This window comes from Rhipicephalus sanguineus, chromosome 1, assembly GCF_013339695.2.
Source record: "Rhipicephalus sanguineus isolate Rsan-2018 chromosome 1, BIME_Rsan_1.4, whole genome shotgun sequence".
Classification (NCBI taxonomy): Eukaryota; Metazoa; Arthropoda; class Arachnida; order Ixodida; family Ixodidae; genus Rhipicephalus; species Rhipicephalus sanguineus.
Genome location: NC_051176.1, coordinates 35,872,375 through 35,890,369, shown reverse-complemented (window position 1 = coordinate 35,890,369; position 17,995 = coordinate 35,872,375). Strand labels below are relative to the sequence as shown.

The following is a 17,995-nucleotide window of genomic DNA, read 5'->3' as shown; positions in this document are numbered from 1 at the left end:
CCGAACCACCGCTCGTGATTGGTGAGAAAAGAAGCTGCTGTAAATCCGTCGTGCGCGTCAATACAGGTGGCGCGCGAAGTTCTGACGTGCCCTCTCTGCATACAGAGGCTCGTCCTCACTATCTACAGAGGGGCGGTGCCAGCTCTACTTCGTCATAGAGCAGATTGTTGCTATTGGCCGATGGCTGACATAAATCAAAGCGGTGGTTTGATCAGATGCGCTTCGTGCCGGCGCCGCACTCAAAAGTGCGCTAAAATGGCGGCAGTGCACCTAACTGCGCTGGTGGGTGCATCATGCAGACGGGAGCAAACATCGCTAGACACGGGGCGGTGACAGAACGATACGAACTATCTGTCATTCTATCACCGTCCCGTGTCTAGCGCTAAAATTACATAGTAACAACATCAACGCGCACCAGAATAACACCAAGGTGACCGAACGCGTTACATGACGCGCCCTGACGTAGTTTCTCTCCCCCGTGCCATCTTTCCCTGTTAGCATGCTCGTCGGGACAAGAGAGGAGAGAAAGCGCTGAAAGCGTGCCATAAATCTCTGTAGCTACGCTCTTACTCGACGGATTTGAAAAAAGTTTGCCATAATCTATTCGTGTGGCAATAAACTACGCCAAGGTCACCATTCGACGATTACTTAAGTAGCGCAGGACCACTTACTATTTAACAGGACCCCTATTATTTCATTATTTTCAATGAGAACATAAAAAAGTTACAGTGAAAAAAGGGGAGAAGAAAAAAAGCGTTTTAATCCCAGCCCCAGCGACCAATGGGCATTGAAAAAAAGGGTACAACAAATTATAAGGCGACATATAAATGCATGCTCAAGCGATCGCTCTCTAGCATAAGTTTTCCGATTCGTATTGTATCTCTACATGCACGAATAGATTTTCACTGAGGCATATGTAATCACCTGCTCCTGCAGTGTAAATAATCTTGGAACACTCCTCGCCATTCCCAGGCCCCCACCGGCCTATCCACCAGCGGCCTATCCACCGGCGGCACCTGCACCTCCGGCACCGCCATCGTACCCGGCTCCGGCACCGCCATCGTACCCGGCTCCGGCACCGCCATCGTACCCGGCTCCGGCACCACCATCATACCCGGCTCCAGCGCCGCCATCGTACCCGGCTCCACCATCACGTCCGGCAACACCAACACCGTAAGTGCTCTCCCATAGAGATCGCCGGAAGCTGTAACAAGTAATTCATAATGGGAGCGACCGAGAACCATGCTCGATGGTTCACATACTCGCAGAATACAGGGTGTTCTTTTTAGACAATACAGATTTATGAAAATGCTATGATAGTCAGGCCCCTGTCGTCCTCGCAAACGAACTCTACACCGAGGCGGAAAAAGTTTGCCGCACCTAAAGTCAGAATCAAATAGGTAATTGCCAAAGGTTCAATAATTACCTCTTTAACTATTAGCTTAACGGCCGTTGTTTTTGTGGAAGAGTTGTAGAATGTGACAATTTATGACATGCACATTTTAAAAAAAAATCGCCGAAAACGCAGGTAATTTGAGACATGCATGATCGCAGATTCCACGTTTATCGATGGCGACCGCGTTAGTTCCTGAATAAGCTGAAACGCTCGCGTCGTGCGCGCAATCTTATCAGAACAGTCTAAAACAATCGCGAAGCTCCCAAATACTACGGTGCGACCTGCACCGAGCTGTGGTTACACGTGTTTTTGCGAGTGATGCCCGACCATATGAAAATGACTAGTAATAATAACAGTTGTTGAGGTTTTACGACTTGAAAATGAAGAAAGACACTCCTTCCTTTGAAGATGCTGCCAAGTAAACACGAAAGCGCAAAAGGTCCATGCACATAAACAATAAGAGCACGTGAATGGATTCTCAAGGGTCGAAGAGCAGCTTAAGCCGTGCCACGTGGACGACTTCAGGTCGCACGCTGTGATTGCGTCATGCCATCGGGTACTTCCAGTGCACCAAAACGTCGGAATAACCTATAACGCCCGAAGTACTGTCGATGAAGTTTTTCACTGAATCGACGTCGGCGTATCGGTGTTCAGTCCCTCACGCGGTCGCTGGGCTGAAATTCTATGACGTCCACGAAGACTGTAATTACGGCTGTCAGTCCTCTGCTGGGCCTACACACACAGGCGTGCAAGTGGTCAGGTTTCTTTGTCGCGATGCATAAAGGTGGCGACGCCGAGATTTTCTTCGCTGACGACGTTCTGCAGCATGGCGTCAAGCGTCGTTGCCAGGCTCCTTCCGTAAACCAGACTGAACGGCGCCATAGACGTCGTTTCTTGCACTGCCGTGTTGTAGGCGATAGTTATGTACGGAATCACGGCGTCCCAATTTTCGAATTCAACGTCGGCGTAAATGGCCAACATGTCGGTGATGGTTTTATTCAGGCATTCTTTCAGGCCATCCGTCTGCAGGTGCTAGGCAGCTGTCTTGCGAAGACTTTTTTCGCTGTATCGCAGGACGATGCCTTGAGTTAGATCCGCCGTAAAAGCCATCCTCTGCCGGTGATGAGGACGTGTGGAGCATCATGTCGTACCACGATGTTCTCTACAAAGAGCTTTGCTACCTCGGCAGCAGTATCTTTATGCAGGGCTTTCGTTTTGTCGTAGTGGGTGACGCAGTCTGTAGCAACGACGATCTACTTATTACTGGATGTTGACGTCAGAAACGGCCCCAGTAAATCTATCCCCATCTGCTGGAACGGTCGGTAAGGTGGTTCGATTGGTTGAAGGAATCACGCTAGCCTTCTCGGTGGTGTCTTGCGTCACCAACAGTCCTGGCATGTTTGATGCAATGGGCGAAATCGGCGTTAAGATGCAGCCAACAGTACATCTCCTGTATCCTGGCGAGCGTACGCGAGAAGCTGAGGTGGCCAATAGTAGCCTCATCAAGCACGGCCCGCAGAACCTCTGGACGCTGCGCTGAGGGCACAACCAGAAGGTAGTTGGGGCGAACTGACGAGAAGTTTGAGCACGCCGTCTTGCAAGCAAAACGAAGAACATCCACGCCTCAATACTCTCGGGACATCATGTCTTGCCTTCCAAGTGCTTCACAATGCTCTGGATCGCTCCGCTGCTGCTCGGCAAAATCGTCTGCATTTAGGTCTCCCAAGAACTTGTCATCATCCTGCTCGTCTTGTTACGGTGGGTCAGTAGGGGCGCGGAACAAGCAGTTGGCATCTGAGGGTTTCCTTCCGGAATTACACACCATACTGGCATGCGAGACGACCTGAATGGTCCATTAGGTTCGCTGCCCAACACAAGGCGCGATGGTCGCTTTCCACTTTGAAAGGCCTGCCGCATAGGTAAGGGACAAATCTGAAGCAGGAGGGCAAGTTGCTGTAATGTACTCGTAGAAAATGCAGCGCGAAAAACACGACGGCCAGAAGAAAACACAACAGACAAGTGCAAAAAAATTGTGCTTGTTTGCTCTGATTTCTTGTGGTCCTCGTGTTTTTGCCCTGCAAATTCTTTAAGTGGCTAGGGAAGAACTTTGACGTAGCCCAAATAATGGCGAGTAGTTGTATTTGTCTTTTCGTGGCGACAGGCACCTCCGCCAGACACCACGAGATTGTGCGGGTGAAGAAGGCGGTAGTCAGACTGGTAAAGACGAAACTCTTTATTGGGCGAACTCATGCCCAGAAAATCAAGTATCACTCCCTGTACAAGCGAGTGACGCTAACGATACAACGACAGAGGTGAGCACGGTCGTCTGTCGCCGATAATCTGATCGTTGGCGAAACACATCGGCTTTTATACATCCACGATTGAACATTCCAGCGTTATCCGTGGTGCCCGCGTTAGTTCAAGAATAATCTCAAACACTCGCGTCGTCCGCGCTGTCCTATGAGATCACACTGAAACAATCGTGAAAGCTCCCAAACATTACAGCGCGGCGGTTACACGTGTAGAAGTTTTTTTAGTTATTCCCCAAGATTAAAATTTAAAAAGGCGTGCCAGTGGCAATATCTATAGCTAGGCGGGCATCGTACGTCTCGCCCTGATTCGTAGGTCTCGCCCTAAAATGTGAGCACCCAAGAAGCTAAGACTTAACGTTGAATTCAAGTCTAGTTAAGAGTCTCAGATAGGTTCTCGGTAACAATAATAAAAATAAAATATTAAACAATAATAAAAGGTGCACCCAATAGTTACTAGTAAGGATATGGAGAAGAGATTGCTGCGTTAACGTATGCTTAAATTATGGTACCTTCTAGACCCCGAAAGGTAGTCTGTCAAAGAGACATACCAAAAGTCGGTGACATAAGAACACAAGCATATCAGCAGTAGCAACGTCAGAACAACAGAGAAGCGGACAGAGCGCAGCGCCGACTAGAATATTTTAGTATTTTAAACAGGTAAACTGTAAGAAATATAAGTAACATAGCAGTGATGATTCCTTATAAACAACCTTAAAAGGAATTGGGAAATCCCACGAACGCTATTATGAAATGAAATAGCAAAAGGGGTAGTTAATCTGCAAATAAATGGGACAAAAGCAACAACACGAGGCATATCTATAAAACCCGTCATTCAGCGGCAGGTCATTAATAATTTGTTAATGAATAAATCCCATTATTATTAGTCGCAGCAATAGTAATAGTAGTATTTCTGAATGTGCCTACAGTTCCTCTCATGACACATTGCAGCAGTAGTAATTTCTCTGTGGAAATATTTCCTCTTTTCTTTCATACAAATAAAAATAAATGAAGGAGTTATTGTCACCATTTCTTGGCGACGGCTACCTCTTTTCACGTGATCGTTGCGATAAAAAATTAAGAACAGAAAAGAATATATATACCTATATGCAGCACTGCATTTGGTAAGTTCAAAAGTTATCGTTTTAACAGAGCACACATACAAGCCCGGTGCGCATGCACTTTCGGTGTAGCCCGCTCAACACTCATCACACATATTCATCACGGCCACGGCCCTGGTATTTTCGCTAATGAGAACGTTCGCTCTGAGTCCAGCAAATGGAGTTCCTGTACGAGTAGCTGTTTATCTGCGATGTGCTTGGCACAGCCGAGCAACAGATGACGCACGTTGCCGCAGCAACATGTTGACGATGGCGCACGCTGAATTTGAGATAAAAAGTGCTCTGTATAAGGAGTTCCGAGTCTTAGGCGGTGCATGAGTGTGTCGATATGTCGTGGGAGTTGGGGGCCTAATTAGAACTCAAGATTATGGTCAACAGCGTATAAGATTAATTCCGTTGTGGTGTCTAAGAACCACGTGGACGAACACAATTCACGTTTTAGTCCTCGTAATGTGTGACGTAAGTCGCATTGTGATATGGGAATGAGACAGCTTTGTTGCTGGCACTTCTTTCATTACTGTGGAAAAACCTCACATTTCTGCAACGACAATAGCACTTCTCTCAGTGCATCTTTGTATCAGCTACGTCAGCTGGTGCTCCTAATAGTTTTTATACCTCTAGTGCCTTGAGAGAATTATCTACCGATAGCCTTACTATAATAAAATGAACAAATTTTTAATTTTCTTTTTTACAGATATAATTTGTACATTTTATTGTCTTTTTTTCTTAAGGGTAATGACATCATTCTGATCATTTTTTATACTTTATAGGAAATATACTCAAACTATCTGTGGGAAACTAGTAAAGCATTGTTTCTGCAAAAGGAAATGCATTGTGAGGCTGACCAATGTTCATTGTAGCCAAGTTAGGTAACAACACCGATTCACGCCGCCCCTACTGCAGATACAGCACAGGCTAGCATTTTTTACGAAAGAGGTAATGCTTTTCCTGATATTTTTGCCACATACGCCGATAAACAGCAGTGAATATATCCTCTGCTAAAAAAATCTTTCTCGCTTTTTTCGCCCCACCATTATTTTTTTTCAGGCTACCTCCTCTAAGAAGGCCACACCCGGTTTATCCGCCTACTAATAAACGACCAATGCCGCCTCCACCAGTCTTTTTCAAACCGTAAGGCTCAATATGCGGCGCCGTACTCTCAAGTACAGTATCTGACAGTTCTTTTTAATGAGTAATTCTGTACGGGCATTGTTTTTTGGATTGACCAACATTCGTAAAACCCTTTATTTCACCCGCCCTTACATAAGCATCGCGCCTGTGAAACAACGCAATGTTGCGTCATCAATAGCTGTAAATATTATCCATAAAGCAACCAATGCGCATGCTTCATCTATTGTTGGAATTCACTTAGTTATCCTGCAAGACTTTAATATTTCTTATTTCCAACACCCCTTGCTTTATTAACTCTCAGTTGGCAGAGTTCCTGAAGCTTCTGCTAACGGAACTTTGCTGGCCATCAGTAGGCCGCTTTTCTAAACATTTCCTGGATATCAGTACAGGCTGGTTCTTACTGACAAACAATTTTGGCGCGAGTAAACATTGTTTCGTGGTAAGGAGCCCTGATCTCATGTCGCCATTTTTCAGGAGGCCTCCCCCTCCGCCCCGGCCACCGACTCCCCTTCCAAGACCACCCGCACCAGCAGCACCACCACAATATCAGCCTGCCCCACCCGTGTACCAGCCACCACCACCTCCGCCGGCTCCAAGACCTCCAGTCAGACCACCCCCTGCGTACCAGCCACCTCCCCCTGCACCAAGGCCACCGCGCCCACCACCAGCCCCTAGGCCTCCAGCTCGGCCACCGCCAACATACCAGCCACCACCGCCTGCCCCAAGGCCACCGCCTCCTCCACCAGCTGCAAGGCCTCCAGCTAGGCCACCACCAGCATACCAGCCACCACCTCCAGTTCGAAGGCCACCGCCCCCTCCTCCCGCCCCAAGGCCACCACCTCCTCCACCGCCTGCAAGGCCCCCAGCCAGGCCACCACCAACATACCAGCCACCTCCTCCGGTTCCAAGACCACCGCCACCTCCTCCTGCCCCAAGGCGACCACCTCCTCCACCGGCTCCAAGGCCTCCAGCAAGGCAACCACCAGCCTACCAGCCACCACCTCCAGTTCCAAGACCTCAACCACCCCCTCCGGCTCCAAGGCCACCGCCACCTCCACCAGCTCCAAGGCCACCACCTCCAGCTTATAGACCCCCGCCTCCACCTCCACCGCCCGCAAGACCACCCTTTGCTCCACCTCCGGTGCCCGCTCCTCCTCGAAGGCCAGCGCCTCCCGCTCCGAGGCCACCTCCTCCCTTCCAGCCTGCACCGCCACCACCTGCGCCTAGGCCCCAACCTCTACCCCAACCACCACGCCCCGCGCCAAGGCCTCAACCTCCGCGCCGACCACCACCAGCTTACCTGCCTGGACCTGCCCCTGGTCCTGCCCCTGGTCCCGCTCCTCGTCCTATCCCGAGGCCCGTTCCACGACCCGGTCCCTCTCCGGCACCAGGATTTGGTCCAGGTCCTGGAGTAGTGGTGTACCAGCCCCCGGCTGTCTACATACCATCGACTGTGTATGTGCCGCCTGTTATACCAGCCCACGCACCACCACCATCGTATCCGCCTCCACCACCTGCTGCTGCTGTTCCGGCACCACCGCCTCGTCCTCGACCTCTGCCGAGACCCCCACCATCATATACACCACCACCAGCTGCTCCAAGGCCAGTGCCGCAACCTCCTGCACCTAGACCTCCACCGCCGCCACCTGCACCGAGACCTCCACCGCCGCCACCACCTCAAAGACCTCCGCCCCCTCCATCTCCTAGGCCACCACCAGCATACACGCCTCCACAGGCACCTCAAGCACCTAGACCACCTCCACCCCCTCCTCCAGCTCCGAGACCACCCCCGACACTACCACGTCCCGAGGCCCCTCGTCCTTCACCTCCCGCACCAAGGCCCTTGCCTCCCAGGCCTAGTCCACCTTACCAGCCACCTTCCCAGGGCCCTGCTCCAACGAGAAGACCTCCACCAGAGTACAGACCATCTGGAGGACCACCGCAAGAGTAAGCCCTCTGGCGACTACTTTTCATGTGGCTGCGCTAGTCATTCTTGTGTCATAGAATAGCCTGGATTTGTCGAATGGTGAACTGCTAATCAGAGAAAGCAGACGGGGATGTCACCATACTAGGGCCCTCTTTAGTCGAAAAACAGCACTAAAATAGGACACAGGAAAGAGAAGACGAGGAGAGGTGCAATAAACCAGCGCCTTCGCTTGCCCTCTCTTCGTGCCGCCTTAGCGCTGTTTTCTCAACTTCAGTATATGCACCAACCAGCCTGCTCTTCACCACTCATTTGTGTCATTTGGCTACACTTCACTAGTGCATAAAGCCACATATTTTTGCAGCTGCTTCAGTCAAAGAATTCATTCATATGCTCAGTATACCGCAACTCACTGATGTTACGCCTCCGTTAAGGTGAAGCATATCTCTAAGAGAGTTCCAAGAGTAGTGTTGTAAATTATGATGACATTTTTCAAATTACATCACAACAACAACTTTAGCTAAAACAACAAACTGCACAACATTATCACAAAAAAATCGCAGGTATTGAGAGATCCGGCGTTTCGTACAGCAGCCTCTTTTGATGTTGTCATTCAGTATGTTCAGCGTGGCATAGAAAGATTACGTTATTTACATCAGTGGATCATTTGTGTAAATAAGTTTTCATTGGCAAAAATATAAAATTTATTGCTGCGGAAGCGGAGATACATATTACGGTGACAACGTTTCACGACATGTGCAGAGACTGATCGGGCCAACGTTACGACTGGAAGTGTTTCCACTTCTGAACTTCACTACGGCCTCAAAACCACAGCATGAGCAATACGCCGTAGCACACAGGAAATACAGCCTTTGATATAAAAGTTACTGCCTCCGTTGAGCGTATTAAAAAGCTGGAAAGCTGAATAATAAATATCGCAACAGTGCGCCTAACAAAAGTTGCCCTTCGTTTCAAGCATGTCAACCACGCATATCTTGCAGCCTTCCGGAAATTATATGCTTATATTTCATGCCAAAATGCTTGCCTGACTTGTAATGGCGACCATGGAAGTTTTAGTTCCTCACATCCCGTACTATATTCTTACTGACAGAACTCTCTATGTATCTTTGCTTTATACAACACTTCGTTGTTACTACATGCATGTCGCAACACAATCCATATATATATATATATATATATATGCAAATGAACATACACACGTTTAACAAACAACAATAACTGATAATTTAACGTGAGTTACGAAATGATCAGTTATCTTTGTTACAAATGTGTATCTTCACTTGAAAATATCTCTTCGGGTTCAGCGAGAACACTTCTTCGGACGATATATATATATATATATATATATATATATATATATATATATATATATATATATATATATATATATATATATATATATATCAGGGGCGTAGCCCAAAATTTTTTCGGGGGGTGCAACAATACTTTATGTACGTTCGTGTGTGCGTGTATATATACGCAAGCAAAACTGACAAATTTCGGGGGGGGGGGGGGTGTATGAACCCCCCCCTTGGCTACGCCCCTGATATATATATGCCCGAAAGAAACCGACAGACAACAGATACATTATATGTAGTCTCTAACTGCATCGTAGTAATTTTGATATAAGTGTAAAAAAATTAAAGTTGATGGAAAGAACAGCTTGCCGAGAAGCTTTCAAAGTTGGTTAGAGAGCCCCAAATGGAGAGAGAGAAACGAAGGGCAGGAAGGTTAACCAAGCACGTTCTTGGTTGTCTACCCTACATGTGCGAAGGGGAAAATGAGGAATCATAGATAAGATTCAGAAGAAAAAATAAAAGTAGAAGAAATACCCAAGTTAACATTTAGAGCGAACACACAGAACTCGAACACGCGCTAGTAGTTAACAAAATGCCCCGAAGAATTCGTGATGATGCATGTGGGGCAAGTTGAAACCTGTTTAGGAGGAAAGTGGCAGAGTAGCCGAACAGGTGCACCCATAGGCGTACGAACAGCGTCCGCGCAAGTGGCTTTCACTGCGTATTGCGTCCTGCGGCGCGCTGCTTGCTAGAGGACGGTATGTTAAGAGAATGTGTTGATGGTCTAGTTGGTTCATGATAGTAAGCTGCAGAGTGCAAATTATGTACGGGACTTAGAAGAGCGCTTCTCCTGCGCTGTGTGTATGCCCCATACCTAATTAGCGCTGTGCAGTTCTCTAGAGGGCGACGCGTAAAAGCCCGAAAGATAATCCCCGTTGCAGAAAGAATGCGTGGTACAATTTGTTGAATTTGTCAGCATTCAGCTGACGGTGCCCGTGGTAAGTGCCCCCTTTGACGCCCCCTCCTCCGGTAAGTGTACCTATGTCACTTAACGCAATTATTATGCGTTCTGTAGTGTTAAATTGAATTACAAGCAGATCTTTTCGGAGCCTCCCTTTTATTGCGTCTTCATCAAGAGTCGCCTCACAGTAAGGCTAAAATTATTTGGTGCAATTTGCCTGCGCCACCTACCTTCAACGGCACGCTATGCACTGGTTAGTGTGAATGAGACAGCGTATCGCCCTGACAGTCACATTTCCTTCCAGGCGGCCGCCGTCTTTCACTCCCTCAACCCAACCCTTCGTTCCCATTTCTCCTCCCGTTGCTCCTCCACAGTAAGTTGACATTTCTTTTTGTCTGTGCTTTTCGCTTGCGCATTTTCAGGAATCGTCCACCGGATGACGATTTGTTCCTAGTTGTGTTGCTTCCGAACGAAGGCGGAGGTGATGGTCCTTCGCCCTCCGTGGACGAAGACGAGCAGCCGTACGACCTGCCGCCACAGCGACCCTTGTATGTCACAGCTCACCTGCGTGTCAGTGCTGTCACTGACGAACGCCCTGACCTGTGTCACACTTTTCCACATAACAATAACATTTTCAAAACTTCCACTACCATTCCTATGCCAATAATTCAATTTAGTGTAAGAACTTTTGCACTTTCTTACAAAAAGGAGCATAGAAACCTAGGTGTTACATGAAAATGGCCCGTCCGGTGAGCCATAGTGCTTGGGGGGGGGGGGGGGGGGGAGGACACGAGTGCTAAAAGCAGGTTGACCCACGCAATACTTTGGAGCAGGTGCTGCCTGGTGGCGTAGAACGTCGCTATGAAAACCCTTGTGTACAAATGAAATGTTGACTCTACAGAGGTGGCTGTGATTCTGTGTGGCCGTTCATATCTAGCGCGAATGCGCATACCCTGTCACTGACCAGTAAACCAGTAACACCACCAAGTTGAAACAGCGCATGGTGCATCATCACCAACTCGTCTTTCGTGATGTTGCCGTATTCAATTTTTAGAGGCACGAGTACCGAGTGACCCTATGTGCCATCTTCCAGTTCACCCTGTCAAGCACCGGTTCTCCGAAAACCGCAATAATATATATAGTATCTATGAAAGGAATGCAATGAGTTAAGCTAAGCATTTTACATGATAGAGTCGACATTGGGCTATGTCATTAATCAAAATTGGAGTCATACTGGTAGAAACTAGTATAAACAGCAATTCCATCTCAGATCGAGCTCGCTGCGGCACCTGACGGATGGTATCTTTCATTCCCGTTAAACGTTTACATTTGATTCCCATTTAATGACTGTAGGAGATACGCACGCTATTCTCACCCAAATACAGAGCTACTAAGTCGACGAACACGAGTTTAATTTACAACTTTTAGTAGCCGCACACGAGAAAGAAAGCCTTTCAATACTGTGTCATGCACAGTACCAAAGATGCGGGACCGAAACGCAGGCACCAGAAATCAGATTTGTACAACGGAAGTTTCAGGTAGTGCGTGCGCCATGTGCAATGTAGCTATTTCTAGAACCAAAAGCTAAACAGCTTAACATGGCTGTAATATTGTTGTTATTTAGAGATTATCGGCAAACAGCATATCATCAACTAGAAGACCTGTGATATGGACCTGCTGCTTATGTATTGGACACGTGCAGGGACGTATTTCATTTTTTAGCTTTAAACACTGAGGTGTTTAAAGCTAAAGCTTACGATGACGATTCATATGTAAGCGTGATTCGAAGCAACAGCACCTTGAGTAAGCAATGCTGGAAGGTTCCTTGGGCTGATCATCCAGCTGCACGGTGTTATATATATATATATATATATATATATATATATATATATATATATATATATATATATATATATATATATATATATATATATATATATATGTGTGTGTGTGTGTGTGTGTGTGTGTGTGTGTGTGTGTGTGTGTGTGTGTGTGTGTGTGTGTGTGTGTGTGTGTGAATAAACGTCATTACCTCCCAACAGGCCCTTGGCAGCCATGTTACAAACAGCCTATGAAACCCCGTGTTTCTTTTAAGCTGTGCGCAATATTATAATTTCGCTTAGATAGCCTATTGTGCATAGCTGGACTCCATAACCCCGATACCAACGTAAGACAAGAAGAAAGCTGGTTTTCTCATGCTGGCGAAACGCTTTGGAAAAGAGTGGCGCTGTGAAGCAGCAGTTTCATGAACCGAGTGTCTTATACAGTGCTGGCGGTAACGCGTTACAAGCAACGGCGTTGCCGGTAAGGCGTAACTTTCTCGGTAACTTAATAAGGTACTCGTTACTCTTTCCGAACTGCCACGGGTAACGTACTTCCGTTAACATTTTTCGGTAACGTGAGGTGTCACGTTACTGGTTAATTTATATTCCAATTATCACGGGAGTTTTACACAAAACTCCTTCGTCTCATAGGCGCCACTTTCGCACAGCTCGCCCCGATGTTCCATTGACGCAGAGGCGAACTGCTGCCGACCCGCCAGGCGTTAAGAGTACCGTCCTATGCGTCCGTCGAGCGCCTATTTAACGTGGTGCAGACGTATTCATTAGGAAGCGAGGCAAGCTGTCCGATGACAGCTTTGAAAAGCAGCTGTTCATTAAATTCTCCAAAAAGTTGTAGTTATCAAAAAGTGCTCCATGCAATACTCTATAGCGCTGGTTATCAACCATGCTTTCAAGATTAAATATGCTTGTTGCTATTGGCAACTGCGGGTATACGTTTCTACAGGTTACTCAATTTTTTAGCGAAAGATGCTGACCTTGAACACATTCACATGAACACTCACAATCTTTGGGGAAATTATACATGTTAAAGGCGGGAAATTGTATATGTGTGCACACCGTCAGAATTACTCTAAATTTCCTGAGAGTTGAGTGGCGTTTTCTTTGCGGAGAGCGTTGATGATGAAACCTCATGGCTTTAGCACGTGCACAGAGTTAGAAGCCATCACATATACCTCTGCAGGTAACTTCGTAGGCCACTACAATATTGCTGAGGTCCGGCACGTTTGTGCGAAGTATTCTCGTTAAATCAGTAGTTGACGTAAAATTGATTTTTGGGCAAGAAGTCTTACGCTAAATATAAATATGAGATTTATAACATGTTACTGTGGGTTCCTGCAGCGAAGATGCACTGATTAAAATTTCTGACCATGGAGTAACGGCACTAGTAACATGCGTAACTTTTTTCTCCAACGGTAACGGTAACGCGTTACCTTTTTTTTTTTTTTTGAGCTAACGTAGGACGATAACAAGTTCCAATTTTTAGCGTAACGAGTAACGTATTTAATTACTTTTTTTTGTAACGCCTACAACACTCGATAACCCAGGCCACCTCAAAGGCGACCTCCCTCTGGGCCTCCTGGGCCGCTGGGTCCGGCGAGACCTCCTCCGGGAGCTGGCTATCCCGCAGAGCCCCCAACTGGCCCTCCAGTCGTGGTACCTCGACCCGACAGACCCGGTCCGGATGGCGATTTCCCGCCCTGCAAAGTGCAAGGGGAGAACTTCTGCGTCCTCACGAATGACTACCCGTCGTGAGTTTCTTTTTGGCGCATTTTCAAAAACTCCCGTGTCGCACAAATTCCGCTGTCGTCCTGGGCAGCCGTGAGCGGGAACTCCCGATAAATTCAAAGAATAGAAACAGGCAAACAAACTTACTTTCCTGAAAATAAAGCAGTAAAAGTAAACTTCAGCCGGCAAGCACGCTACCCGAGCGTCCATTCATGCTGAATGAAGACCTAACGAGCGAACGGATACGTCGTCGTCGCAGCTGGTGGTCTTCGCGAGCAGCTGCGTTTACGCGCGTTACGGCGAGGTGGCGCCGCCCTGGCGTGACTTTTCCTGGAGGCTGCGCTGCGATAATCGTAACGACCGCCATATTGGATCTAGTGTGACGCCGCCTATATGCCGTGAAAATTGCGAATAGCCTGAATGACAGTACGCCCGCGAACCTTCATGAACTCTATCCGTACTTGACGCGTCCACTTGCTGCGTAAGCTCAATTACGTAGCAAGTGTACGCGCAATGTGGTCACCATGGTAACCACGTCGCAAAGAGTGCAAAGCATTTTCGTCTGTTTTTGGCGCTAAATGGCAATATATTTGGCAAATTGAAAGCTGAGCCTGCCTGCAATATTCCATAAAGTCCATATAGAAGCCGACGTTCCTCGTGCATTTTTCATGGGTCCATTTATCTTTAAAGTACGCTCTTACCGTGCAGCGAAGCGGGATAATCCTACGTCGTTCGCGCTGCCCTAGTGCTACGTGTCCTATTGGCAGGGGTTTTCCCGAAAAAAGCGACGGCCTTGCATTCGAATTTTCAGCACTTCTGTTGGTCTAGATGCGCTTGCATTGAGCAAAAGCTTGGTGAGGTGCATTTTCTTGTACATGCTGGCTATGCGATACATTTCTTTTACATTTACGCGTCACGCGTTGTTGCCTCTGAGGTTCTCACTCTTGTTGAGCAATGTACCTAACGTAAAAAAGTTATCACGCGATACATTGCGCTCATTGTGATCAACATGACATGCAGACGCAAACCCTTTAAATTTCCTTATGCAGGGACTACGTGGGAAAGATGGTGGAGCGTGACCTGAAGAAGATCAAGATCATGTACGAGGAGCTGCAGACCGTCGGTGACCCCGAGCTTTTCCCTAACCACCTGGGCACCAGCTCCGCCGCCCGCGGAGCCTTCGCCTGCGAGACCGACGCAAAGACAATGCGACCTGGCTGGGCCAAGGACGCCATATCTGGGGAGTGGATGCTCGTCATCAACACGGATGCCTTCCCACAGAAAGTGCGCACAGAGAGCTGCAGGTAGGCATCTCCAAGTCTCGCTGCTTCTGCATCTTGAGATCACCAGGTACTTATCGGTCATTTGTGCCTGCGGTTGATGAATAGATTTAGAGCACCTCCAGCATGAAAGTGAATTGGCTAGGAATTGCAGGATAAACTCACTTCGAGATTAGCGCGGCTCCTCGAACGATTATGAGGCATTAACTGGGACGGATGGAGGCTTAGGCTTGGTGGTAATTCATCGTACTGCAGAAAACAGAGCCGAAAAAATGAAGGGAATAAGTCAGGACAAGCGCTAACCTTCAACTAAGATTTTGTTGCGAATCCCGAGTATATATAAGCACGCATCTCGATCATCGAAAGGAAAAGAAACCGGCAGAAAGGAGGTAAACTGTCACGTGTCGTCTACGTGAGGTAGTTGCTACGTAAACCGTGGACGGTCATGTGGCAGATGCCACCTAATCGTACGTGGGTTTATCAAAGAAATAGCTTGACCTTTTTGGTGCGGACGACACGTAGTAGTTTACGTTCTTTCATTTTGCGCTTTCCTTTCATTTTCCGGATTCGCATACGTCTTTACATTTGTTCAGGATCCACAATAAAAGCGCTTTTTCTGTCTTCACCCTCTTGATTTCTTGGACTGTTTTCTGCATTACCTGAGTTGGCCTTGGCGAGGCGAGAAGGAGGGAAAGAGTGCTAACTAATGGCCACGACTACAGGGAAGAGAGAATGGAGGTTTATAAAACTTAGCTGGCAACATTGATCCATTCTATAGCAGCATTGAAAGGGTAGCGACGAAGCTATCTAGGAGACATTCACTGAAACAGTCCAGCGATACTGAATACGAAAGGCTCGAACCCCATTGTCATGGAAATGCGACAGTTGGATGAAAGCACTAAGGAGAAGAAGCAGTTGGCTCCTCTAGCAGATATTCACCGAACAAAAGCCATTACTCATAATGAGTACCCGAAAGCACAAATATAACAAGTGGAAGTACCGGAGCAAAAAAATCAAGAGATTTCATAATGCAGGACGTGTTTGTAAATCGTGAAGATACCGAATGGTTGGCCCCCGTGAGCATTATAAAGAAGCTTCGGATGTACGGCACAAAAATTGGTTCACTTAAGAAATGCGTCTGGTAGTAATTGTGCATCTCACCGGGAGAAACCCCTCTGTAAAGATGTGGTACTGAACGCTTTTCGGCAACACATTTCACGCAAATCAAGACTCAACGAGATGTCCTTCATTGCAGGAAACCGGACGAGCCGTGCTCTTTCATCGCTCCGTTCTACGAGTCGACATGCCAGCAACGTTACAGCTTACATCGGCTGCTCGCGCTGCACCCGTGGAACCCCGAAAAGAGTCCGCAGGTGACGCTGTTCAAGTTCCCCGCCGGCTGCTCGTGCCGTGTGGACGCCAGCGGAGGCGGAGGTGCCTCTCAGCCGCAGTCGTACAAGAAATGAGAAGCCATGCCTGCACTCCCTTGTTTCCTTCTTCCTGAATAGCTCAAATAAGTTTGCTACGCATAACAGACTTTCAAGCAAAGAATGTGGGCATTGTCGATTTCCTTCACTAACGATTGTTTCGATGGGCGGCGCCTGGAGAGAGAATTGTCGGATTGAGAAGCGTTCTCCGCGACAGCTCAGAATACGTCAAAGAATAGCTCAGTTTTCAAGAGCAGTCACAACTATGCAAGCACGGCTCAATAGCAGTGTAGAAGCCGAATGCAAGCTTAGTTTTGTCAATCAGTGTCTTCATGTGCACGATTAATACCCATCCATGGTTTCGTGAACGTGATCCAAGAAGCCATTCACTATTGCGGGAAATGATTTTACTCATAAGCTAACAAGTTGACGATTTCGATGACCTAAGAAATTCTCATATACACGTTAATAGGCCGTCACAAGTGAACTCGGGTAGTTGTGACCCGTTATAGAACAAACTTTGGCGATGCCTGGCTTTTTCGCATTCGAGGTAGAACTGCTCCAACAAAATAACGGCTCACATTCCAGTGCTACTGTTTTCAACAAGGTTTTGTGCCTTTTCTGGCATGTTATTTAGGCAAAAATTGTATATGCCTTCACTATAATCAGCACAAACCGTTATAGCTCGCAATGTGCGTCTATACCACTTATGAAAATTTCTCATTTCCCAAGAGTCATGCGTTCCCTATGCTAGATACTATGGGCCTTTGGACTATCCGACGTTGTAATGTAGAGTTCCTTCTTATTCTCCTTCTTTGTAACAAGCAGCTTTTGTCCTAACAGGGGGACGCCGTGACATGATAGAAACCGATTGGGGTCTGATGCCTCGGACTCGCGCCACTGTTAGCCGGCACGAAACTATTTACGTCCGATTTAATGCGCATTCACAGCCGCTCACGTTGCTGTGTTATGAGTTTAGGCTAGCAGAGGGACAAAGCGGAACAAGCTGAAGCAATTCCTTTTATTGTTCCGAGAGTGCGTTATCCCCTTCGCGTTTCTATAGAGCCCATTGCGACGTCCCCCTGCATCGTGCCTTCCTAAGCCCCTCGGCCACTGCAGTTACAATGTTGTATTCAGCGGAAACCAGAAGGCCCTTTCTGGCGGTATTCAAACAAGGGTGCAAAGAGCGCGAGTGACCTATGGATGCATTTTTTCCCTTCTGAGCAGCCTTGCAAGTCGCATCAAATAAACGATTTCACAAAATGTGCCCTTTGCGTCTGTTCTGTGTCTCCTCTACGCACTAAGAGTCTCGAGGGTCGCCTTTGAAGGGTCGCAAATAGTGTCATGAAAGTTCGTAGATTTCAAACCAGACATAATTCTTTACATCCAAAACAACGAATATATAATTAAGCGTCATCCAAGCAAAAATTGCTTTCTCTCGTGAGTACGGCTTCATACAATATATGTACGACGTCACAGTGTATGTTAAAAAGAAGGCTGCACACTGGTGCTGAGAAAACCAGTGGAGCAGAGTGAGAACGGCTGGCCACTGCCGAGG

At 47.4% G+C, this 17,995-nt stretch overlaps 1 protein-coding gene across 1 annotated transcript; it reads left to right on the top strand.

Annotated features, from left to right (window-relative positions):
* The first annotated feature begins 255 nt into the window (after positions 1 to 255).
* LOC119380732 (basic proline-rich protein) lies at positions 256 to 17,597 on the top strand. Its single transcript, XM_049412737.1, has 8 exons — positions 256 to 282; positions 973 to 1,173; positions 3,653 to 3,708; positions 6,432 to 7,904; positions 10,584 to 10,709; positions 13,550 to 13,753; positions 14,780 to 15,034; positions 16,266 to 17,597. The coding sequence occupies exons 1-8, from the start codon at positions 256 to 258 to the stop codon at positions 16,474 to 16,476; spliced, it is 2,553 nt and encodes an 850-aa protein (XP_049268694.1). The 3' UTR covers positions 16,477 to 17,597.
* Positions 17,598 to 17,995: the final 398 nt, after the last annotated feature.